Source organism: Calidris pugnax, unplaced genomic scaffold (genome assembly GCF_001431845.1).
Source record: "Calidris pugnax isolate Ruff unplaced genomic scaffold, ASM143184v1 scaffold31, whole genome shotgun sequence".
NCBI classification, from domain to species: Eukaryota; Metazoa; Chordata; class Aves; order Charadriiformes; family Scolopacidae; genus Calidris; species Calidris pugnax.
The window spans coordinates 967,722-993,105 of record NW_015090786.1 but is presented as its reverse complement, the minus strand read 5'-3'; the positions used below and the strand labels follow the sequence as shown (position 1 = coordinate 993,105).

The window sequence follows — 25,384 nt, the reverse complement described above, 5'->3', positions numbered from 1 at the left end:
CCCGCCCCGCCGCTGCCCAGGGAAAGCTGCGGCGACGGCGGGCCCGGGGCCAGCGAGGGTCGAGGGTCCCACCCCGGGGCCGGCTTGGGACGGAGCGAGCGGCTCTCCCCAGCCGGGCAGGGGCGGCAGGCGGCGGGCTGAGGCGGCCCGGCCCTCCCGCCGGCCTCTCGCGATGTTGCGAAGGGCCCTCCGAGAGCCGGCAGCGGGCGCCGCCGGTTGCTAAGGGCGCCCCTCCCGCCCCGCCGCTGCCCAGGGAAAGCTGCGGCGACGGCGGGCCCGGGGCCAGCGAGGGTCGAGGGTCCCACCCCGGGGCCGGCTTGGGACGGAGCGAGCGGCTCTCCCCAGCCGGGCAGGGGCGGCAGGCGGCGGGCTGAGGCGGCCCGGCCCTCCCGCCGGCCTCTCGCGATGTTGCGAAGGGCCCTCCGAGAGCCGGCAGCGGGCGCCGCCGGTTGCTAAGGGCCGCCGCCCGGGGAGACGCGCGGCCGCCGATACGGGGAAGGGCCGGCCGCCGCCTCGAGGTGATTCCCGCCGGCCCGGGGGGTGCTCGGCTGGGCTGGGCTCGGAGCGGAGCGGGGGCAGCGACCCGGGGAGGGCCCCTCTCTGTCAACCCCCCGCAGCACCGGGCTGGGCGGAACTGGGAGTGCGGGGCTCCGGGGCGGGGGCAGAGGGCACTCGGAGACCTCCGCGGGGTGAGGGGAGCGGGGGAGACCGCAGCGGGCTGCCGGAATCCGGGCGAGTGGGTGCAGGGTGCCCTGGCCGGGGCCCTCTGGGCTTTGAGCGGTAGCGAGAGAGAAGGATCTGGTGGGGGTTTGCCTCTGCTCCTGAGGCTCTGAAAAAGACAAGCTGCGGCAGTACGTGAGTTGTCACGGTAAATCTGGTCGCTGCCAAAACCAGACAGGCGGTTGTGTGGTTTGGATTAGATATCGGGAAGGAATTTTTCACGCTGAGGGCGGCGAGACACTGGAACAGGTTGCCCGGGGAAGCTGTGGCTGCCCCATCCCTGGAGGGGTTCAAGGCCAGGCTGGATGGGGCCTTGAGCAACCTGCTCTGGTGGGAGCTGTCCCTGCCCAGGGCAGGGGGGTTGGAACTCCATGATCTTTGCAGCTGAATATGAGCCGGCCGTGTGCCCAGGTGGCCAAGAAAGCCAATGGCATTCTGGCTTGTATTAGAAATAGTGTGACCAGCAGAAGTAGGGAGGTGATTATGCCCCTGTACTCAGCACTGGTGAGGCCACACCTCGAGTGTTGTGTCCAGTTCTGGGCACCTCAATCCAAGAGAGATCTGGAGGTGCTGGAGCGAGTGCAGAGGAGGGCAACGAAACTAGTGAAGGCCCTAGAAGACAAATCATATGAAGAGCGGCTGAAGGAGCTGGGGCTGTTTAGTATGAGGAAGAGGAGGCTGAGGGGAGACCTCATCACCCTCTACAACTACTTGAAAGGACACTGTAGAGAGGTTGGTGCTGGTCTCTTCTCACAGGTAATTAACAATAGAACGAGAGGGAATGGCTTCAAGCTCCAACAGGGTAGGTTTAGACTGAACATTAGGAAGGAATTTTTCACTGAAAGAGTGGTCGGGCATTGGAACAGGCTGCCCAGGGAGGTGGTTGAGTCACCATCCCTGGCTGTGTTTAAGGGACGTTTAGATGCGGTACTGAGGGATATGGTGTAGGGGAGGACTTTGTAGAGTAGGGGAGATGGTTGGACTCGATCCCAAGGGTCTCTTCCAACCTGAATGATTCTATGATTCTATGATCTTTAAGGTCCCTTCCAACCTTCTGGGTAAAAACAGAGAGGGGGTGAGAGTTCTCGAGCTGCTTGTGTTTCTGTTAACTGCTGCCGTTGGTTTGTTGCTGAAATTATCACTTTTGTTGTTGTTGTTGTTCAAAGCCTTGCTCAAGCGAAGGCTTGTGTGAGGGTAAATGCTGTTTCGCAGTGGGCCGGTTCCAAATTGTCCCCTGGGTTTTGGGGCAGGCCTTGCAGTTGTGGGACAGGGCTGGGAAAATGTATTTGAGCTTGAAAAGGCTGCACAGGCTAGGCCTGGGGTGACATTTTTTTTAGGTAGAAAATAATCATTTAAATTTTCTCTGAAAAACTGAGTGAGGATATGTGTTCTGGGGGAAAACAATCCCTCAAAACCACCAAAAAACTGAACACAAGAAGCCACAGGCCTTTACAAATGAATTTTAAGATAACTATCTGTGTTAGTGATTACATAAATGAAATAAGAGTTTTCAAAGCAAACTGGAGATGAAACTGCATATTCTCATGCTTTGTCTTGATGTATAATTTGAGCAGGGCTTTGCACCAGTTGCCAACCAGTATCCAGATACTGGGTAGTATTATTATTAGGATATTATGCAGTGTTAAGGTCAAAATTTAAGACTTATGAGAGTGGTTTCTATAGACCTAAAAGTGCATTGACTTCATTTAAATATCTTGAAACTTTGATTTATAAAGAAGGACTGCAAATCAGGGAGTTAAGATTATTGCAAAGGATTTGGGGGGGGGGGGGGGCATATCTGAAATTAAGGCATCCATTTATGCAGACCTGAAAGGCTTATGAAGCACTTTAGTGTCCTAACCTTGTATTTAAGTGGAAAAAGAGAACGAGGATCCCATAATAGCGGGGTGGGGGGGGGGGGGGTTTGTTTTGTTTTTAATTTTATTTTAATGCTGCTTTAGGAAATATGATTGATTTAATGTTGAATTAAGTTTGATCAAAGTAAAATGTTCAGCAGCTGTGCTACTTACCACAGAGAGCTGCTAACTCAAGGAAGCATTACCTTTCAGAAAGGGTAACTCCTCCAGCTGGTCCTATATGGCTTTGATTTTTTGTTAGTGAAGAGTGTTTGTCTGAAGATGTGATTTATTATATTGTCTCTTCCAAGTGTGTATATTGCTTCTTCACAGGTGCTTAGAGAATCTTTGATTGACCTTTTTTTTTAATAAAAAAAATGTCAAAGTTCTCAAAATCATTCTTCCTCAAATAGAATAGAAATATATAAGCTAGAACTGCCACTGGAGGTTGGAAGTATTCTTGGCATATAAAGAAGTTTAAACCATGAATTTAGGTTAATTTATTAATCAAGATAGAAATGGAGCTTTGGGGTTTTTTTGCAACCCTTGAAAATTAAACCAGTAAGACACTGTCTTCTGGACTTGACAGATGTTTGCAGTTTCTCACTGCTGCTGCTCCTCCCAGTTTTTCCCAGTAGCATTAGGGTTAAGATGACAGGACTCTCTCAGGTCACTGCTGTGTTGATTACCTTATGCAGCGAAATTAAACAGTTTTGATAATTCCACCTGGCCCTTGCAAAAGCTTGCCAGCACCTTTGATCATGGGCATGGCAACAGCTCTGAGTAGAGGGATCCAAAAATCAGAAGTGGGTAGTGATAGTAGATGAGAAGCAGCTGGGGGGCTTGTAGATGTTTCTAATCAAGATAGAGTCATTACATCTGTAGAAAACCCTTTTAAAAAAATTATGGGCAAGTCCTCAACCAACTACGAACAGGAATATTCAGGCTTTTCTTAATGCAGTATCTCATTTAAGAATATTGTACTAAGATAACAGGAGGTTTATTAAAACTGATTTGACTATTTTGTTTCCAGTTTGTCTGAAGATGAGCTCTGTCAAATAGCTACCGGTCTGTGATCATGTCTTTTGATAGACTATCTCATGTTGTTGATAACAGGAAAAAAAGTGTCATTTTGAGGGATTTTTGCTTTTCTTGGCATCTTGAGGGGAGGGAACTATGAAAGTTTGCTAATTTTTTATTTGCTTTATACAGATGTCTCGCTTTACAAGTGAAGATGAAGCTCTGTTACAGTCTATGCTTAGACAGTTGCTGCAGAGCGTGAAGGAAAAAATCACTGGAGCCCCATCAGTAGAATGCGCAGAAGAGATTCTCTTGCATTTGGAAGAAACAGATGAGAATTTTCACAAGTAAAAATACTTCTGCTATTTTTAATATTTTGAAGGAGGTGAAATGTGTTGAACTACATTATTAGTAGGAAATGTTGACAATTTATATTGCTGTGTGAATGATAGAGGTTTTTTTTTTTTTTTTTTTTTTTTTTTTTTTTTTACTTTTGGTAATATATTTTTACTGTAATAGTAATTGATGAGCTGTTTGTGAGAGAGTAACTTACAAAACTCCCTAACTTAGCCAACTCTGATGCATGTGTACATGTAATATACGAAATGCATTACATGTGTACATGTAATATACGAAATGTAATACAAAGCTAGAAGTTGAAAATTACATGTAACTTTCAAAGAGAAATATTTATTTAAAGGAAGATATGCAGAGTAAGAAAAAAGCCACAAACAACTTAACCCCTATGAAATTACTGCTGTCAGTATTTCTTCTTAGGACTTATTAGGAGAATATCCAGGATGAGGGAGTAAAACCCACAACTGGTGGAAACAATGCATACAATGCATACATAGCTTTCCCCATTAGAACAGTGAAACCATGGCATCCATTTCTCTTTCTGGTATGTTAAAAAAATTGGTGCTCCTAAAGATACTTTCTTTTCATGAGAAAAGTTCTAACTGACATTTAGTGGAATATCAAGTGAGTTACTCTCTGGTGCTGGAGTAGTTCTGGAGGTATTCTGGTCTTGTTCGTACCCGCAGCACTGTAGGCTGGTTTTCATGGAAGGTCAGAGAGGCCATATAGTGATTTATTAGTGAGATCATTAAGAAACTTTCTCCTTGACCCTTACCCCATCCGTCCAGACTGCATCTCCTTTATTAGTAGTGTGTGCTTTTGGATTGTCCAATACTCTAGTTCAGCTCAGCATTTTGATCAGCACTGTTTCTGCCTCATGGTTATTTTGCCTCAGTAATTTTATCAGATTTTGAGGCCTTACTTTATCCTTTGTTCCCAAAAGACAGAAAAGACAGAAACACAGGCTCCTCAGAAACCTAATAAAAAAGAAAATTGAACCAAGGTCAAAATTCAGGTGCGGTAGTAGAAATCAGGATTTTAAACTATATAAATAACATGTTTTCTGTTGTATTTTTTCCTTAAATTAAAGTCCTAGAGTTTTTAACACTCCTCCCCTGCCCTGCCCCCTTGTGCTTCCTCTGTAAGCCCAGCCAGATTAGCCTGATTTGATTCTGCATGTGAAGAAGTAGTTTTGTCATTGCTGAAACACTTATTTGGTACAAAACATTTTAAGGTGGAAGAATGATGCAGAAGATCAAGGCTGGGACACTGAGCAGACATAAACGTAGTGGCATGAAAAATGATCTGATTGCTGTGTATTTCAGAGCGAAGCAGTCTCTGCAAAAATGTATACCCTGGAAATGTTACTGTCATAAAACAAATGGGAGAAAGTTTTATGAAAGCCTGCACTCAGTGGAGAGTCATGTGCAATTTCATTATTGCAGAAGTAAAAAGCCAGTCTACAAGACAAATGACAATGCAAATAAACATCTTTGCATCTTTCTTGAGATGTAGTTTTGTTACTTTCACTGAGAACGAAAGTGATGTAGGAATAGAAATAAGCTGAGCGGGGAGGGAGAAGGACTCTTACACCTGATGGAACAGGTAGGCAATCCAGTGAGGAAGTAAGTGTAGACATGATTTTCTGTGCTTATTTTTTTTCAGTGTATCTTGAATGTAGTCTGATAGTTATTAATTTATTAATATGGAAGAAAGGCAAAAGTTGCTGGCTGTTGTAACAGTTGCTTTTATTTACATTTGCATTTTATAGCTTTGGACTCTGTACCTACATTGTGAACTGACTTTTTAATTTGAGTTTTTCTCACTCTGTATTTACCCAAGTTAACACAAAATAGGGACATGTCTGCATTTGATATAATGAAAATATAATGATGGATCTACTGTTCATTTATGATTACTTTTTTGTGTGCTTGCTGTCATACAAATCAGGAGACTAACCAAAAATTGTTTGTACACTCTGAGGGCTACTTTTTTAGCAATTTCTATAGCTAATACAGAGTCTGAGGACCCAGCGAGAATCTTTCTGGTTATTCTTTGGTTTCAACAAGTTTCTGTGAATTCTTATTATCTAATAATAAGAGCGCAAAGTGCCAGTTTCTTTATGTTTAACATGTACATGCAATCACAGACAGCTAGTTTGTCAGTTTGAGTGAGATCTTCTGCATACTGTCATGACACATAGACTTCCATAAGCCTTAGGTGTGTTCAAATGCTGGAATTTATAAATTATTTTCTGTGGTTTTCCTGATTTTTGTACATACACTGCATAAATAGTAATAGCAGATGGATGCACCTTAAAACAGTGCTATGTTCAGGATTCTCCAAGTAATGTTTCTTTTGGAATTCTAAATTTGAGATTTCCTGTTATTCTATGATTTTTGTATACAAAACCTTAACCATTTGTCTGAATAGATTTTTACATTTAGAAGCACAAAAGGAAATTAGAAACTCCTTGGTATTGTTTCTTCCTGGAATATGCTGATAACGACCATATTGAAGAAGATAAAACTTTATTGTGTTTTTTTACACCGTTGAAGTTTATTTCTCTGCAAGTCATAAACCCTTACCTTAAAGTAACAGGTCTGCTGAGAGAGAAGACAGCAAACATTAATATAATGTTGAAAATATTTGATGGTGAACTCACAGCAATCTGTTACATTTTAATTTTGTATATTTGTTGCAGCTATGAGTTTGTGAAATACCTTAGGCAACATATAAATAATACTGTGGGATCTGTGATTGAAGAAGAAACAGAAAAATGTACTTCTGCTCAAAATCAGGGTGAAGTATCTGGCTATGACACGCTTGTCCAACATGTTACTAAGAAGACGCGTGAATCAAAAGAGTGAGTATATACATATAATTCACATTTTTGTTTATTCTTGGTCTTTGTCTTCCTTTCTCCTTTCTAGAACTTGAATGCTGAACCAATAGGTGGCAAAAGTAATTCTTTGTTTTCAAAAATCAGTGCAAAGCAATTCATATATTCCCATCCTACATTGCAATTCGTCATGCTTTGTCTCACTCTGAAATTAAAATTATGAACTATTGCATAAAAATTTAAGTAGCAAATCTGTGAAGTTTTTGATCTATCTAGGACTGGAGTTGGGCAGGGGTAGGATTCAAGAGAAGAATTGCTACTTCGTACTATTTCACTAGCTACAAGTTAAATTCAGTTGTAATATGAAGTTGGCTTAAAGAAAAAATCACTTTTATCAGGTATTAAAGTTTGGTAATTTCCTTAGACATAAATGGAGAGTCTGCATGATAATGTTGTTTTCTAAAAAAACATTAAAAATATAGATTAGAATACACAGAGACATAGACATGTTGTTGTTTTGGTTTTGTTTTTTTTTTAAGATTGCTTCCTGGGGTCAGCAAATCAGGTGTCCTTATGGGAGTAGCATGTTTAGTCAGATCTGCTTTCGTTGAGCAGTTTAAAAATTGAAGTTTGAGTTACCTGGCTTTGTGTTTTGGTGTACATGCTAAGGTACTTCTGCAGTGATGTCTGTATAACGTAGAATTGGTATGTGGACTAACTGTGTATAATTATTCAAGATTTTTTGACTCAGACTGTCAGATGGCCAGAAATCAGTAGGTGTGCAAAACCACGTATCGGCACACGACAGGGTCTGTGCTCCAGGTTACTTGACTTTGAATACCGTATTTAGTAAAGAAGCCTTAAATAGAAGAAAACTCTATGAGTGCCAGTTAAATTATTTTCTTACTCATCTCTTCCAAACTAACTTTATTCACCTTCCTATGGACATTAAAATAACTTTTCCTTGGAACAGAGAGGAGAGGCTGGTAACTCTCTTACTGGATTTTCATGCTTTGTATTTCAAATTGCATAGGCAGATAATTGCCATGATTCTTTTAAGGAGTAGTCAGTAGTACTTATAAAATGGATTTCAGTATATACAGCTGTTATTTCCAGAAAATATGTAAATCTTAAAAAGTTTAGTGTATGTATCACATTGTATTTCTTTAATTAAAACAGATAGTATATATTTGTCATCATAGTGAATCAGGTCCTTGCTGCTCTATTTTTAATTGTCATAGAGGGCTTGAACTGAGGTTGAACCATTACAGTGTGAAAACAATGAAACTACAGTGAGTACCTGAAATGGTGAATGATTAAAAATGAAAAAACAGCCAACCAACCCCTCACTATTTTAGCATCAGTGGTCATTTTTATGTGTTGCAGAGGAAGAAAACAAAAAAAGGCAATTTTTGACTCTTGTATATTTCAGCCACTAAAATGATTTTATCCACTACTTCAGCTGAACTATTTTTTTCACCTGTTTTTATTGCACAATGTTAACTTAATCTCCATCTCTCTTTTTAGTGGAACTAGAATTTTATTGTGATACCTGTTGTTCACTATGTGTCCTCAGTAAGAAAGGAATTAAAAATAGTGTATGTTTCTGTTCTAGAAGATTTTATTTTCTTTTTTTTTCTTTTCTTTCCAAAAGATTTCCTATCTAGAAGCACACAAAAATATGTTTTATGAATCATCCTTTTCTTGTCACCTGTTTGCAAGTATTCTGAACTCTGACTGAGCATTAATTGGGTATCCCTGTTATGGTCTTGATATCATTTCATGATCATTCAAAGTTCCAGTTTTCTGTGGAAGGTAGTGTGCTTAAAGGTAATTATGGAGAAAAATGTCTTAAGGAGTCTAACTCCTTAGTTGCACATTCAGTATTTTCATAGTGCAGTCATTTATGTTAGAAAGCAGTTCTTAATCAACTACTCTTGGCTTTTATTTTCACCTAGAAAACAGATGTTTGGATGACTGTTTTTCAAATTATGCTGTTTGTGTACTTTTTTTCCCGAGGATCAGGACCTTAGGGGTTTTGTGCATGTTAAAGTTGGTCAAAAAAGCTCCAATGAACTAAATATGACTGTATCTTGTATTTTTCATTTGAGAGGTAGGAGGATATTAAAGCACAATACGGTAATTTATGTCTTTGGTCACTGTGAAATAAGTAATAGTAGCCTTAAACTAAAAAATAATTTGAACTAAAATACCAACATTTTACAATAGGATGTTTTTCTGAAGCATCTTTTATTTTGAGTTGCTTCCTTGTGGATATTATTATTCAATTTGCGTAACTTAGAACAAATCTGGTTTTGTTGAAAGAAAATTGGTTTGTGTGCATGACCTGTAATCAAGATCTTTAATCATGATGATGTGTTCTCTTTTATTGGTTCTGCTCGAGGCTTATAGCAGGAGAAAAATTGGATGTAGAATTTGAAGAAACATAAACAGTAACAAGGGTGAGAATGGGCCTGTTTCCCCAGGGACAGATTCTCCCCTTCGGTGGATTCACATGGTTCTTTCTTAAGAACCTCCCCGAAGAGAATTATATTAGTGGCATTACATTGAATGCTTTTAGAAGGGGAAAAGGGAATTTTATTATACATTTGAAATATAGCTATTTGTTTTAAGGTACATACATATTTGTTGCTCATTTTAGATTTGCATTTGGTTTTCATTCATTTCTCTAAATTCAGTGACTTAAGGTCTAAGTAGCGTTATGCCATAGTCAGTTATTCATGATAACTTTTAATCAGTATTTTTTATGATTTTTAATAGTAAAACAATCTTTACTTTGAAGATACAGGGAAATGATGCATGCCTTGAAGAATGTCATGATGGTTGTGGTAGAGTCTTTGATTAACAAGTTTGAAGAAGATCGGCTGCGTAATAAGGAGCTGGATAGTAAAACCAAGAAAGAACGTCAGAGTGGCTATTACACAGACAACTGTTCTGACAGCGACTCCTCGTTCAACCAAGTACAATGTGTTTTCTCTCTCTGTTACGAAATAAGCGTGGTGCTGCAAAATTGTTAAGTTTCTGCCAGTGGAGATTGAGAAGCAGCCCTAAAAAGAGATTAATCCTTCCTATCTTTGATACATTCTAAGACGAATTAATTCCATTTCTTTCACTCTGAAGTGCTAAGCTTATACTAGCTGTCTAACTTTTAGATAGCATTTGCTAGATGAGATGGATCTGATGCTCATATGCTCTAAAGTACCTATGCAAGTACTGCAGAGGAAAAGATAAAATAGTGGTAAAAGCAATACATCATCTAACTTTTTGTGATTTTATTTTAGGAGCCAAGTAATGTGCAGTTCATTTCCAGACTGCTGCACCATGCTATATTACTTAATGAATGAATTATTATAAAGGATTTTATGAAGATACAGGAAAATTTTAAGTAAAGCAAAGCAAAATATGTAACGAGAATTTTGTTCCTGTAAATTTAACTTTGGGCAAACGGCAGAGAACATTTAGATTGTTGGCTTTAATGTTAAATTAGTATAAATGCTGACATTTTAATTATTAAAAGTAATTTAGATATCAAAAAGACTGATGATTTTAATCTTCTGCTGTTCAGATTGATAAAATATTCTAATGATAATTTTATAATATATATTACAGAGTTACACGTTCATGAGTCAAGAACAGTTGCAGCTGCTTGCAGAAAAGCTTGACCCTATTCAGCCTAAGGAAGTAAGTTTGAAAGAAGAACTGAAATGTTAATACAAATCAGTGTTTATGGCGATTGGAAAATATACTCTATGTTCATACTCTATATGAACATAAGAATTCATGTGTACCTAGGTGGAATCTTGGCTTTGTTGTCAGTGCAGCGACTGCTCTGCAGCGCAGTATTTCATTGTTCATAACCATCTGGTTCAAAGGCTAGCATTGCAGCAGATACTTGATTTATTTTTTTTTTTGTTAGGAGTTTATGTACTATAGATAGGTATTTTAGTTTGGAAAAAAGTTGTTCTGTGAGAAATAAAGTCACTGAGGCTTATTTTTCTGTAAAAGTGCCCCTTGCCCTTCTTGGTAACTTCCCTGTTGTCCTTTGTGTTACCCCTGTCAGAAGAGAGAGATGGCTGCTGATTGCTAACAAGCCGCTGCCAGGTGGAATATATTAAGTCCAAATTAGGTTTGCCTTGCTGTTAGTGGCAGTACTAATTTGGGTCTCTAACCACCAACCAGCACCAGCTGCTGGTATTTTTGAAGCTTGGAGAAACACCATTTTGAGAGTGCTGTCTCAGTAAGATTAGTTTGGGATTGTCTGGCAGTTGAGAGAGGCCTGGTAGACAGGAGCTGGAATAAACATTCTGATTGACTTTTCTCAGAAAACCAGGTAAAAAATCTGATGCTATTAAATGTTGTTAAAATTTCCTATAGTTTGTTTCAGCAATATGAAAGAAATTGCTAGAGATAGAAGTTGTTTACAAACAAATAAAAAAAGTAATTTTAAATTATTGAGATTATAATGCTGATGAAAATGCAGCAGTCAAACATAGCGTCTAGTAACTGTTTCCCTTACTGAATTTTTAGAGAGCAGATTTGTAGTATTTGGTGATAGTTTTGTATATTTTCTGATAAGAAAATAACTTGATTACAAGCAGAGAATAGAGCATAATCCTTGCATCCAGTATTGAAAACCTGTATATAAAATTATGTTCATGCTTCTTCAAATATACATTTGAGTTTTTTGTTTCTTAGTGATGTAGAGGTTTGTCTAAATCACCACAAAAAAATATAGAAGATAAATTTTCTGGAGGTCCTTATCTGTTTTACAGTCAGGTCCTGTTTCTTCCTTCCTCCAAATTATATGGTAAATTATGTATTTGAGAGGTTGCTGTGAAAGGATGTGTGGTGGTTATGTTTTTGTCCACTTCAGGTTCGCCAAGAAGCTTTGCAGACATTGTGCTTTGCCCCTCCTTCTGATATACTGAACTCTGAGAGTTGGCCAAATCTGCGTAAGCATCTAACGATGTCTCTGTCAGATCCTGATGCAACATTCAGTGTAAGCTAATGTTCCATATTTAGTTATTAGATGTGTAGCCTTAGTAAAGAGTACTGAAAAGGAATAAGAAGTTACACGTGCATTATGAGCAGTCCAGCCAGGGTCCCAAGACATTTTATTATTTGTGTATGTATCCAATAAACTCCTTTTGATGTAAAAGAACTATGTGATTCCAGTAGGTCTTGATTTAAAGAGTTACAGCAGGATTTCAGTAGGTTTTTTAGGGGCTGGAGTACTCGTTTATATACCTTTTAATGAAAATCAGAGGTTTGGATGTCTTTTAGCAAACAGACGTAAAAAAAATTGACAAAACTCTACTGTAAAAAGTCATGTTCATATTTCCTGTTTAAGTTGGGTATATGCTTCATGATGATGAGAAGATGATACATAGTAATATTATATAGGCACTAATGAGAAAAAAAATGGCGGCTGTTTAAACTGATTTTAGATTATTTATTATGCCAATTAAGCCTTTTTTCTTTTTCTTTGAATTTTAAACTGATTATCAAATACATGAAAGTTGCTAAAACTTTTTGCCGTTGTAAATATGACAGCTGCTGTCATGTATTTCTGTTTCAGCTTAGAAGGTCTATAGTTTCTTTTGAAACAATGCTAGTTACAAGTCATTGGTACATTTAATAATATAAAAACATTAATATTAATGGAAAAGTACAGTAATGTTCCCTCATCTGCTTCTTTGTATCTCAGTGAGGTGCTGTCAATTAAAATATTCTAGTACAATTTCCTTTGGACTGTAGGTTTCTGTAGTCCCAAACTGTATTTTTTTATAAAATACGCTTCACATCTGTAGAGGTATCTGAGCAATATGTAATATTAAGAACAATGCCACTACATATTGATTATTGTGCAATAATAATACACAGTTACATGACTATTCAATACATTGCTTGCTTTTTCTTCCTTAGGAGAAAATCCTTAGATTCTATGCAAAAACATTTTCTTCTTCTCCATTTAATATGACAAGAGAAGTCTATACAAGCTTAGGTATGTGCATTTAATTACTTTTAAGGCTTCGCGAGTCATGTACTTCATGAAAATCAGTTAAATTTTGTAATGAAGCTGTATAATACAGTCCGTTTTGCCACTATTATCATGGAGGTGAGTTGGTTTTGGTGTTTTTTTTCCTTCTTTTTTAGCAAAACACTTGGAATTGTACTTTCTTTCTGGAGAATATTCTCTTCGTATTTCAACTGGTCTGGATGTATTGAATGCAGACATAAATCGTTTACTTAAAAAGGTATAAATGAAATTTCTACACCTTTATTGTCATTACTGAAATGTTATGCATCATTTATTTTTAATTTCAATAATTGTATTTTCAGATCCGCCTTTTGAATGAGTACCAAAAGGAAGCTCCCTCTTCCTGGATTCGTCATCCAGAAAAGTATGCCACATTCAAAGATCTGTCACTGTTTCTTAATTTAATGATTTTCATCATATAACTAGATGCATATAATTTTAGCATAAGGTTGACTACAGGATGCACAGATGGCTGGTCAGTGATAAGGGGGGGAAATATAAATGGAGGGTGGGAAAAGTGGAATAAGGAAGTTGCACAGGAGTAGTCGTGGGTCATGTTAAGCTGCTTATCTTTTGAAGTGTTCTAAGTGCTTTTTAACAAAAATAATTCGGATGTTTTACAAAGTAACAAATGTAGTAAAATATGTATGTGTGTGGAAAATACACGTGTATGTTACTCATTTTATTCATGGTAATCCAAAGAATTAATATCCTTACAAGATCACGTTAAAGGTGATGATGTTGATATTTATGATTTATTGGAACAATGAAGTTTTACCAGAAATTTGTTTGTGAGTATTACTGGTAGAAAGATTTAAGTGATTTTTATTTTCTGTTCATTTTTTTCCTGTTTGTGTCATAAGGTATATGGAAGAAGTAGTAGAGAGTACCTTGTCACTTCTGTCAGTAAAACACGAGCCTAACCATCCTGCCTCTCCAGATTGTTTAAGTCCAGTCTACTTGTTGGCTCTGTTAGATATCAAAGCAGTATGGTTTAAAAAGTGGACGGTAAGCAAAAAAAGGTGCAAGCCAACAATGCACAACTTGTTCATGTCTGACATGTATTTTGAAAAGTTTGATTTATGACTGTCATTATCACAGACCTATGGTGACCTGATCACAACCTATAATGAGCACTGTAATTAAGGAAGTCTGGGGTGGGTGTTTTTTTAGGCATTTCTGTCCTTTGCCCTTTAATACTACTTTCTTCCTTCATTTCTATTCAGTTACATAAAACTTCTGAGAAGCTAGTGCGCTTTGGGACTTCAGTCCCACTATCATATTTGACTGGCAGTGATCAGAAGATGCAAATATTTTTCTGGAAGAAGTGATGAGCATGACAGTACAGTTATATATATGGTCTGCTGCATACAACTTGCTAACCTCCAGTAGACATTAGAGCTTTTTGCACCCTACCATATATAAACTTAGGATTTATAGGGCAGTGTCAAAACACGTAGTGTAACGTTTCAGCTGTGGTTATTGTTTTTCTGTTTATTGCATGTTTTGTTACACATTTTTCTAATGACATAATTTTTTTTGTCATCTTAAATGTACTGCAAACAAAAGCCTCAATTGAGTATAATAGTGGTTTATGCAACCTAGAGTTCAATACATTGAATTTGTGCTGTGTACAGGATCCCTAGTAGAACAGAATTGTAATTGCTACTTTTTAATTAAAAAGTAAAGCTTACATGTTTAAAGTTGACATTAGGTCTTCTTTGTCATTTTAGCACGCGTATTATAGCAGAACAGTGGTACTTAGGCTTTTGGAAAAGAAATATAAATCTTTGGTAAGTATTTCCTAAGGCAAATTTACTTGGAACTTGTTCTTGCTTTGTGGTTTGAGCACTTTTTTTCCTTTTTTCTCTTTTGTCAGAGCTGTTCCATGTTGTTTGGCTAGCTTTTTTGATTTTAATTTTTTTTTATTTCTGTTTGCTTAAATGAATCATTGTTAAATGCAAAGATGAGTATGTGATCTGAGTAAGGGGATATTTGTTTGTTTTATAACAGATGTTTAATTAGTAGTATTATTTATTAATTCCTTATGTTACATTCATATTTCTGACAAAAATAGCAAATGGTGCATGAAAAAATATCATAAAAACTCTATGCTGAATTTGTTTTTTTGATGGAAAGAAACTAAAAAAACACTGTTCTGTTCTTTGAGTTGTGATGTGAAATATTAACGCTTCAAAGTGTCACCAAAATAAATCAAACTGGGAAAAAGTCTGTAGTAATGATGGTGTTAATGCTGTCACATTTTCTGTATGGGTAGATCTCTTCACTGGAATGGTAGTTCCCTTGTTTTCAATAAGACCAATATAGATGTGAGATTCATTCATATAGACAGGACTTCGTCTATATTTGGTAAAATTTTGTAATGCAAATTAAATACAAGGTAAAATACATGGGACTGATAAAACCTTAGTATGGGAGACAAGGATACAGACAGCTGTAACATATCCAAACTGTAATAAATCTAAAAATACTTCATTGTTCGTATGCTAAATTTTGATTCATTTCTAAATCCATGCTGATAATTTTTAAACTTTTATATAAGTTGATTAGATGATAATGCTATGATAATGATACAAAGAACAGTAATAGCGCTGACAGAACCTAAGAACCAAACTTACAGTTTAGTAAGTGTATTTAAGACAAAGCTTTTCATGTGTAGAAGATGAAATCTTCCATAGTAATGACAATATGGCAATCAGTCACAGATTGCCATTAACTTCTCAAAATACTTGCATGTTCTGTGTGCTCTTTTTCATAGATTGTCTCCATGTTTGTAGAACTGGTGGTATGATAATGTGAAAATGGCAATGTGTTTTAATACTCCTGTAAAATTTTGCCGCCTGTTGGTTAACCCATACAAAGCACTGAAACATGAAGTAGTTGCAGTAAAGTGGATACTTAGGTTCTTACGTTAAAGGACAACACTTGGATAGAAGAGAGAATGACTTTTTTGTAAAATACCAGGTATTTTATTATTTCATGCTTTTTTTCCCACAGATCAATGCAGCTGTCCAGCAATGTCTTGATTATTTTGAATTTTGCAAGGCAGCAGTTAAGAAAAATTCCAGAGTCAATGACTTCTCCCAGCAGCATTGTAGTGAGTATCTTTGCATGTCTTGCATTATGTGCACATACATCCACATTCTCTGTCTTTGAGTGTGCTACCTCAAGAGGAAGACATTCTGTCTGTTCTTTTTCCTCCCAAAATATTGTATGTCTATCTTTTAAGGGAACAGTAATAGCAGTGGTTAGTTACTTAAGCTGTCTTTATATACAAACTCATCTGTGTTTGCTGCAGGTATTAGCTAGGGACTGTAAACTGAAAAAGTCAAGTTCTAATTTTATGTTTTTATTGTTAAAGGTGATAAGCAGAACTTTTCTTACACCGGACCACAGTTGCAGTACATCTATTTTGTTCATTCCCTGTGCCTTTTAGGAAGATTGTTGATCTATAAGCAAGGCCGAAATCTCTTTCCAGTACAGCTGAAAAATAAAAAAGGTAAGGGGAGGGCTGAAGAAAATGGAACTTGTTGAGCAACACTTTATCCATACTTGATATATGTTTCCACTGAAATATTGTAGACATCATACTTTGTTCAGCAATTCTGTGTCTGGAAAACTTAAAAGATGTTGCAGGTAATTTTGAGAATCAATGTAGTTTTTTAATCGTTGATGGATGTCGTTGAATAGATCACTTCTACCTGTATGTTTAATGTATTAATTTCATGTTGAAGGAGAGTTGGATCAGTGTGTAAGTGATTCAGTCTTTCTGGGTATGAGTAACATCTTTTGTCAAACCAACTGATATAATTGATTGGTAGAGACACATGTGCAGGGGACCAAAACTGTTCTTCAGGTGTGAAACAAAATCAGTATTTTCAAGCTAATTGCAAATTGAAAACAATTGCTCTGAGCTTAACCTATTAATATAATTAAGGTAAAACGATGGTAGAAGAAAAGATTGGTAGCTGTGCTACAGAGGTGTTGATAAGGACAGAAGATATGAGATAGAAAAGTCCTTGGACATCCAGAGAAATCTACATATGGTGATACATTGTGCAGGGTTGGAAAATGCCAGTGTGTGAGAACAATTGTAATGTTCTGTTATGTTAATGTCTCTATTAATTCAGTGTAGAATTCAAAACATTACTGGATACTAATTCTATGACTTGTTTTTTGAAGATATTTTGCCACTCTGGTTTGCGGATCAGGACTTAATAGATCCAATGTCGAGCGGTTGTGAGGAAGAAACATAAACTAATCGAGTGCTTTTGTCATTTATGGATTATCTATATAACACCGTTCAAGCAGTGATCCATTGGTGATGGTTGTTTTTTTTCTCTCCCCTACAGAAGTAACAATCTCACCATCTGTCTTCTTAATAGTGTCCTTCTCGGCTTCATAGATAGCAACCCTTTCCTCGCAAATGGATTTATTAACATAATTACATTAAGCTTGGAGCAATAGTTCCCAACCTGCATTTAGCTACACATTTGTTGTTTTTGTTTCAGACCCAAGGAAGAGCTGTCTGACAGCTTGTCTCTTTTCCAATCGTTTCATTTAATCTTAATAGCAAGGTAATGCTTTTTCCTACAGCTGTGCATATTCAGCAGTCTCGAACTTTGGCTGCCATTTGTTTCAAGAGACATGCTAAAATTGATACTGACTACATTAGGAGCAAGATATCAAGCCTTACAAGTTGATCATGAAATACCTTGGTAGAGTCCCAGGGGCTTGCGTGTCCTTTGCCTTATCAGTTGTAGATATCTTGATTTCCTCAATAAAGCAAAGCATTCTTTATGTATATTTACAAAATCCATTTGATTTGTAAAAATAGAGTTGCACTTTAATTTTCAGAGTACTGTCCTTTTTTTTTCTTTTTTTTTTTTAATAGATAGCGTATCCGTAACCGATCTGTTGGTACTGTTTACTCAGCTTATTTATTACTCTCCAAGTTACCCACAGACAGCTTTGACAACACATACAGGTAAATGTTTGGATTAATATATGTTAATCTATATAATTATAAAGAGGCATGTCGTAACTTCTTTTGCAGCTTTTAATGTGTCCGTAGTTTGTGCAGATTTTTCTTTTCCCTTCCTCCCTTATCTTTCCTTTCCCCCCCCGCCCCAGATCAATGCTTAATCAAATTATAATTCAGAAGCATCTATATATGCCGTATAGATGTGTTTGTGTAAGTTAAAATATAAACAAAACCTTCTTGTATTCACCAGACAGTCATTCTCCAGCAAGTCTTGTTATGGAGATCCTGCAAGTTTTTTGTGATCAAACAGGAAGTACTGCTGAATGTTTATATACGGATGCGGTGATAAATGCCCTTCTTCATCCTGTTCAAAGTTTACTAAGTGGCACAGAGGTTTGTAGTAATCTTTAAATAATTTTAAATCTATACAGTATTATCCTTTTTCTGTATTTTCTATGTAGAAGACTTTGTTAGTCACATGGTAGGTTCTGTAGTATTTTCTACGTTAGCTGCTACAGCATGCCTCAAATAGTGTAGGCTGTCACTATATTAGGTCTGACAAACCTGATTTTCTTAAAATCTTGTGAGTAGTAGCAAATATTGTTCTTTAGTGAGACTGTTCCCTTGAGTAAATCACATTGCTTAATTTTATTTTTTTTTATTCCAACGTTTTTGTACATCTTTTGGATATTTCTTGGGTGCATATTTGCTCTATCTGCTGTTTAAAAGGCAACCTGCTTTTATTCCTTTTTAAATTCAGCTGGCAACTTGAAGTTAAGTGTTCTCAGTAATTAGTATAGGTAAAATATGTAATCCTTCATGGAAAATTAGTATTTTCTGAATTGGTAAAAGGAAGAGTTTGGGGCGTTTTTATTTAAGCATTGCGATAATAGGTGTAAAAAAGTCTTGGGAAACATTATCTACTGCTAGGTACTTGAAAGTCTAGTTATAGTTTCAGCCTGTGCTATTGTTTTTGTTTTGACTGACATGAGTTAATTGATCTAGGTGTCCCTAAGTCTCAAAACAGAGAGGCTGAGGGTCTGAAATACACACGGAGAAGCCTGAACTCTTACATAAGGAGATTTTGAGAGAAATTAGTGGCTGAGAAGTATTGAATTTACTTCCTAAAACTTATGCTTTGCAAAGACAGCCTTGGTTACTAAGTTAAATACCTCATCTGCGTTCTTAAAGTTAAATTTTATCAGTATCTTTCTGATTATTTTTTCAATGAAGTTCAGTTTCCAAGTAAATATTTTGAAGTATGTATTTCTATAAAACTTAAAACTGTAGTCCTGCAAAAACTCGATCATGTCAATAATTTAGCTCTTTTGTGAGCATCTGTACTGAGTACAGTAGCATTACTTACGCATTTTTTTAAGGATGGATGCTTTTGCAAGATTAACACTTTGAATTGTGTTGTTTTTACTGGACATTGGAAAAATTTAGTGCAGATTTTTTCAAGTACAAAAAATGACTGAGCCTGCACATGCTTTGAACACTGACAGTCAAATTAAAAATAGTACAGAGGCAATCATTGATTTGTTGTGATGGAGGCCTGTGTGATGCCGCAGGCTATTTCTACGGTCACATGGTATTCTAAAGCATATACAACTGTCTCTCTTCTTTATTTTGCATTAGTAGTTAGAAGGAAATTGTCACAAATGTTTAGCAGTTCTTCCTTTTTTTTTTTTTTTTTTTGAGGCGAGGGGTCTGCTATGTTCAGTTGCCTCTCGTAGGTAGCTGAACTATTAAAAATTTGTCAGCCCTCCTGTGACTTACCAACTGGTCTGTTTAAAAAAAAAAAAAAAAAGAGGTCATATTCAGGCATATTTAATGCACAGTAGCTGTAGTCAGTTATTTATATATGTTGTGAATCTGGAAGGTGTCATATTTGTTCTAATGAAGGTACTGATTGTTTTGTACTACATCTGGCAAACAAGAATTACAGAATCTGGGCTGTTGGGTGAACCTAGTTACTGTCACTGGACCTCATCTGCTCACCTTGCTTGGGCATGGTGGGACTGCCCTCTCATCTGATGGCAAGCCACTGCCTTTGCCTGCCCCATTATCCCACTCAGTTCCTGGCTTTTTGTCCCTTGCAGACCATCCTGCCCTTGCTGGTCCCTGACAGGTTCTTCACGCAGTATGCGTGTTCTGTTTATCTACTATTGGAATATTGACTTGATTTATTAATGGGCAATGGCCAATTTAGCATTAATTCAGGTAGTGTATTCATTAGTGATGGTACCAGAGCAAACAGTCTGATCCCAGTGAGTGATTACACTCTAGTTGTGCCTATACAATGGCCAATTTAGCATTAATTCAGGTAGTATATTCATTAGTGATGGTACCAGAGCACTCTGGTTGTGCCTATGCAGTGCTCTGAAGTGAATAAGGAGTTGGCAGATGGCTTTTGTTTTGCTCTAGTGGGGCAGACTTTCTTAATGATTCCAAAGGCATTTGAGCTACAGCAACCTGTAAGTGCAGTGGACACAGAAGACCTTTTTGGGAACTAGAATTCCATTTCTAGCCAAAGAGTTGCAGAGGCATATGCAGCAATGAGGGAGTTAGCATGTTTCTAACCTTGATTCAGGTATTGCTCTTATACCTCTAGATGGCATATAAAGAGCCTTTCCACATTCATGGGAAAAGAGAAAAAGGAGTTTAGAAACTCTGTATCTATGCAGTCTTTGAACTTCTGCCATAATCATTAAAAGTGACAATTACTGCCTATTTGTGATGAAGATTTCTATGTGATGGCATTTGAACATAGGCTGTTTACTTATTTTTGTTTAAGCCATTAAGCAATCATCAGAAAGGTGACCTTCAGGTTCTGCGTACATCAGCCAGACTTGAATAAACAGCTTTCACAAAAGCATTGAATTGAAACCCTTTTTTTCTTTCTTCCAAATAGGTGTATATAAATTCTCTTGAAACCACTTTAATTGATGTAGCTGATATTTTGGCAAGGATTGCTGCTGTAGAAGATGGTCTTTCTGTTCTTCTTTATGGAGAAAATGAAAAAACTGCCGGAGAAGATAGGTAAGAATGCATTAATGAATAGCATTAGTGAGTACTTCAATGAATTACATTAGTCTTATGAGACTCATTTTCTCTTTTTTCGTTTATCTGTAAGGTGATGTATTTTGTTTATGTTTGGAGTAAAATACCTGATTATCCAGTAGTGTTTTAGAGAATGTATTAGGGAGACATTTATGTGTATAACCAGGTGAAATGACAATTTAAAGAAATACTTTTACAAAGGGAGATTTCCATGGTTTACTTGTTTCTCTTATTCATGTTAGAGCTTTCTTTTCTCTGAATGTAGTTCCCTTATAGTCATAGTGCTGCTGTTCACGCCAAAGGATCCTTTCCCTGTTTTTGTTTATTTTTAGAATAGACATTAAAGATCAACCTAACTTATTGAAAGTATAGTTTTAATGTAGCATTCTCGTTTCAATAGATGTAGTAGAGACAGATCTTGTATCAGAAGCTGAGGTTTGTTAACACTGTACCTAACTTAGGATCTGTGTGATCCTATGGATATTATGTTGTTAGTTGATACTAAAACTCGAAACAGGGCAGTAAAATTGAGACTAACCTTTAAAAATATCTAAGCTGCAGGTCATGAAAATTGATGAAATGTATGTCTTCCTTCTAAGTGGAGGAGTCTAAGAAGTTGAATATATTTTTTTAAGGGTATGTGGAAATAAAAGATAGTGTTTTGGAGAAAGAGTTGTCCTTTGCATTGCAATCCTGGAAGACTTCAAATGAAGATTTCGGGAAAAAGGAAGAACAAGGACAAATTTTTGCTTTGTAGTGGTATCCTTAACACTGATTAAGTAGAATCTGAAATGATTGTTTTGTTACTCTTGCCAACTGGACCTCTACAAGATACAATCTGTGTAGTTTCTGGCTATGTGGGCTGGATGGAAGACAGTGGATGCATTTTTTGCTTTATGTAGACCTGTAGCCCGAGTAAAATCACTTGCAGTACGTTTATTTTCCTCTGACTGCTGTTACAAGTTATAATATGGTTGGTCCCTCCATAGTGGGTCCTAGTTTATTTCTGTTGTTTCTTTTCCCCTAGAAAATTTTAAATAAGTTTAGTCAGAGGATTTGTTTCAAGGTTTATTGATGACTACAAAACAACATTTTAAAAGTGTTATTTTATTTCTAGTCCTGCAGCTGTTCATGTAATTGTTCAGTTTACAAAGAAACTCCTTCATGACGACATTTCTCTTTTATCTGGATCCGAGATTTTGCCAGTTGTTAAAGGAGCTTTCATTTTTGTATGTCGTCAGATGTACAGAACATGTGAAGGCCTGCAGATGCTAATTCCTTACGGCTTGCATGAATCTATTGGAGAGGCCTGGAAAAAGGTAAATCTTGTTTTGGATTGGGAAGATTGGGAAAAATCTTAGTTGTAAATGTTCAGCTTATGTAATAGTTTTTCTTTGCTTCAGGTTGCTTGTATTTCAGTAGTGAGGTGATGCTTGGAATTGTTCTAAAAATGTAGTTCTGCTTTTCAAATTTTCCATCTGTACGTGAATGTAACAAGCTTATTTTGAGACTTCTGTGCCTTAAGATTAATCCAGGAACTCTCAAGATGCATGAATAGACATATCATTCATTAAACATTGTCCTTGATGCTAGAGGTTACCTGATGTCTTGATAGCCAGAGTCCAGCACAGATCTGGTCTTCACTCTTGATTTGGGATATTTTCAAAGAAAAAAAAAAATTACCGAGATGTGGTTTTAGTAATTTTTAGGCTAATCTAGTTAGTTTTGGGAGATATGGAGGCGGGGGTGTGGGGGGGGAGATTCCAAATATTTGCCTTAAATAGTTAGATGCCATTGGAATTTTCTGAAGGGATTGTAATGAGCACTTCCAGGCAGGAGTTGTTGTCTTACGTGTGTACTTGGATGTCTCATGGAGCGTAGAGTCTTTACAAAGCTTCAGTTGATTGCTAGTCTAATGCTTTTCGTGCCATGAATGAGCTTGGGTCCAACGGTTCTGTGTATTCTGTTTAGTTACAAATTTACTGAACAAGGTTTATGGATCTCTGTTTTATTCCCTAAGCTTTTCTATTTTCATTGTTCTGATAGCCGTGTACAGTGTGAAAATTCTTACCTATTACTATAAAACTTTAGTTAAGATGGAAAAATGACAGCAGATGCTGTGAGAGCAGTTTTCAAAAAGTTCACAGTGAAGTAAAAGTCAAACAAATGTTTGAATCACGAAGAGAACATCGGCAGTATTTAGGTAAAGGTAGCATACAAAGTTTCAACTTTGGCATCCAGCTAAAATGAAAGCATATTTAAACCATAGGTATTAGAACTCTTAGTGTAAAGCCAAAATTTACCTGTGTTGTTTTACTTCATATTGAAAAATGGAATAATCTCTTTTTTCCCTCCAGTGATTGTAAAATACTTTCTTAGAGAAGGATTAGACCAAGCTGGAAATAAAAACGGTCTAAAATGCTAAAGATTCTTTTTGGAGGCCTGGAGGCAGGAGAAATATTGAATGCAAGGGAGAGAGAATGGAACGGCTATTTTGCCTGTCAAATGATGTATACTTTTATTATGATTAGAAAACTTAAAAATACAGTCACAATGTAAACAGGCAGAAAATATTAGAAAGATAGAACATGAATAGATAAGACGCTTAAGTTACCAGCTTGTGGGTATTGCTCACTGCTTTTATATAGGAATAGTATCATGAAAGCATACATTTTGATTGAAAATAAAATATATCATTAGTTACAGTCATAATTATATCACAGTAAACTGATTCTCATCAAAGGATGTTGGTTTTGAAACTTAGGTTCTTCCTTGCATTGAGAACTTTAAGATTTCAATGAATCAGTTCACTTGGATCGTGCTGTAATTTACATAACTCAGCAATGTGTCTGTCTGTCTGTGCTGCCCTATTGTGTAACTGGTCAATCTCACTTGAACTAACCTGTTACTCTTTTTAACGTTTATCACAGGCAGACTGTTACATGCTTTTGATGGGCATTTCCAGTTATTTGCTTTAAAGCGCCACAGCATTTGCGCACACACAAAAGACTTCTTTGCACATTAAAATCATTTATTATGGTATAGAACATCATTTAGACAAATTGTTTTGACACATACAAGATAAGTAGGCTGAATGTGTCAAATTTAAAAACAATCGTGAAACATTTAGCTGACAAAATGCCATTTCTTCACATTGCTTTGGAGGTCAAATTGAGACTGAAGTGGAATCTACATATTCAGGACTACAGGAATTGATGAGTTAATACAGGAAGGTCACATTTTCAACTCTGCCATCTTGATTTGTTTTCAAATTATTATCTGTAATTTTTCAATTTTAAAGCATCTGCAGTTATAAATATTCTACCATTTATAGTGTAGCAAAAAGAGTGGAATTTGGTGGGCTCTATCGAAGCAGTAGTGAGTTTCTTAATGGATAGACTGGCAGTTTGTTTCCTCCTATTTTACACATCTCCTGGAGTTTTAAGACTGATGGAGAAACAATTTTTTTTTCTTGGCAGAGTCTGGTGGAATTCTGGGACAGAATTTGTACAGATGATAGTAAGAGGGGAGCCTAACAGATCCAGGAGGACTGACTAGTTTAATACAGGAATCTTTTGTGGATTTATTATAGGATGTTTATAAGACAGTAAACTAAAGATTGCTCGCTTTCATTTCAGTGGTGCAGTATGCCTTTTACCCCTGGAAACATAGACCAGCTTAAATCATTCATCTTAAATATACCATGGATTTGACACCAGTTATTTTCAAATATCAATTCAGTTAGAAACTCCATCAAATATAAAAAATATGTATATATATATTTATTTATGTCTGTACCTCTAATTATACCCATACTGATATAGATACCTTTATCTATTTTATAAATAAATAAAATAAAAATTCACATAATTGCTTAAGAAATTTGGTTTAAGTTGTTGAATCCAGAGGCTTTTATTTCCATTATCTGCAAAAGAAGTAGACTGCGGAATTGCTTTCTGGGTTTATTTGGTTTTTGGTTTTTTTTGGTTTCTTTTTTGTTGTTTTAATACTGATTTTTTGCTTTGGGGGTCTCCAGTTAAAAAGTAAACAAAGTGTTTTTTATTTTAAGAATTTTAATAAAATTTTTAAAAAATGTACTAGCTTTAAAATGGTTTATGCTGAAGGAAAAAATAAAAAATAAGCTTTTCTGGAATAAAAAAATGTGGAATAGTGTATTCTATGCCAAACACTAGGCTACAATCTGATCACTGTTATTTTTTTAATGTATAATGAGAGAATGAGCAAGATCTGGAGTTTAAAAATGGTGTAAATAAACAGTAAGGAGGTATTTATTTTCTTACTTTACAGACAAGTTTGCTTTCAGAAAGAGTACCCACTCCTGTAACTGGTGTGGACTCGACTTCATCAATAAGTCTAGACTCCAAAAACATGTAAGTTGATGCTTAATTTATGGCACAGACTGCAACTTTAGCCACAGTTGAGGCATCTTACAACCCTGT

General features: G+C 36.8%; 1 protein-coding gene across 2 annotated transcripts in view; it reads left to right on the top strand.

Annotated features, from left to right (window-relative positions):
• The first annotated feature begins 403 nt into the window (after positions 1-403).
• Positions 404-25,384, top strand: part of TBC1D32 (TBC1 domain family, member 32) — a 78,607-nt gene continuing 53,626 nt past the window's right edge. Inside the window, exons 1-18 of one of the 2 annotated variants that reach the window (XM_014966492.1) lie at positions 404-518; positions 3,789-3,943; positions 6,658-6,819; positions 9,605-9,776; positions 10,426-10,497; positions 11,690-11,815; positions 12,742-12,820; positions 12,973-13,073; positions 13,159-13,220; positions 13,720-13,864; positions 14,590-14,649; positions 15,875-15,974; positions 16,239-16,376; positions 17,772-17,864; positions 18,112-18,254; positions 20,776-20,903; positions 22,042-22,243; positions 25,233-25,315. In XM_014966492.1, the coding sequence (XP_014821978.1) occupies positions 3,789-3,943; positions 6,658-6,819; positions 9,605-9,776; positions 10,426-10,497; positions 11,690-11,815; positions 12,742-12,820; positions 12,973-13,073; positions 13,159-13,220; positions 13,720-13,864; positions 14,590-14,649; positions 15,875-15,974; positions 16,239-16,376; positions 17,772-17,864; positions 18,112-18,254; positions 20,776-20,903; positions 22,042-22,243; positions 25,233-25,315 (2,021 nt within the window). In that variant the 5' untranslated portion in view covers positions 404-518. Of the gene's footprint in view, positions 519-3,788; positions 3,944-6,657; positions 6,820-9,598; positions 9,777-10,425; positions 10,498-11,689; positions 11,816-12,741; positions 12,821-12,972; positions 13,074-13,158; positions 13,221-13,719; positions 13,865-14,589; positions 14,650-15,874; positions 15,975-16,238; positions 16,377-17,771; positions 17,865-18,111; positions 18,255-20,775; positions 20,904-22,041; positions 22,244-25,232; positions 25,316-25,384 lie in introns of both variants that reach the window. The other variant, XM_014966491.1, reaches the window with a different exon arrangement.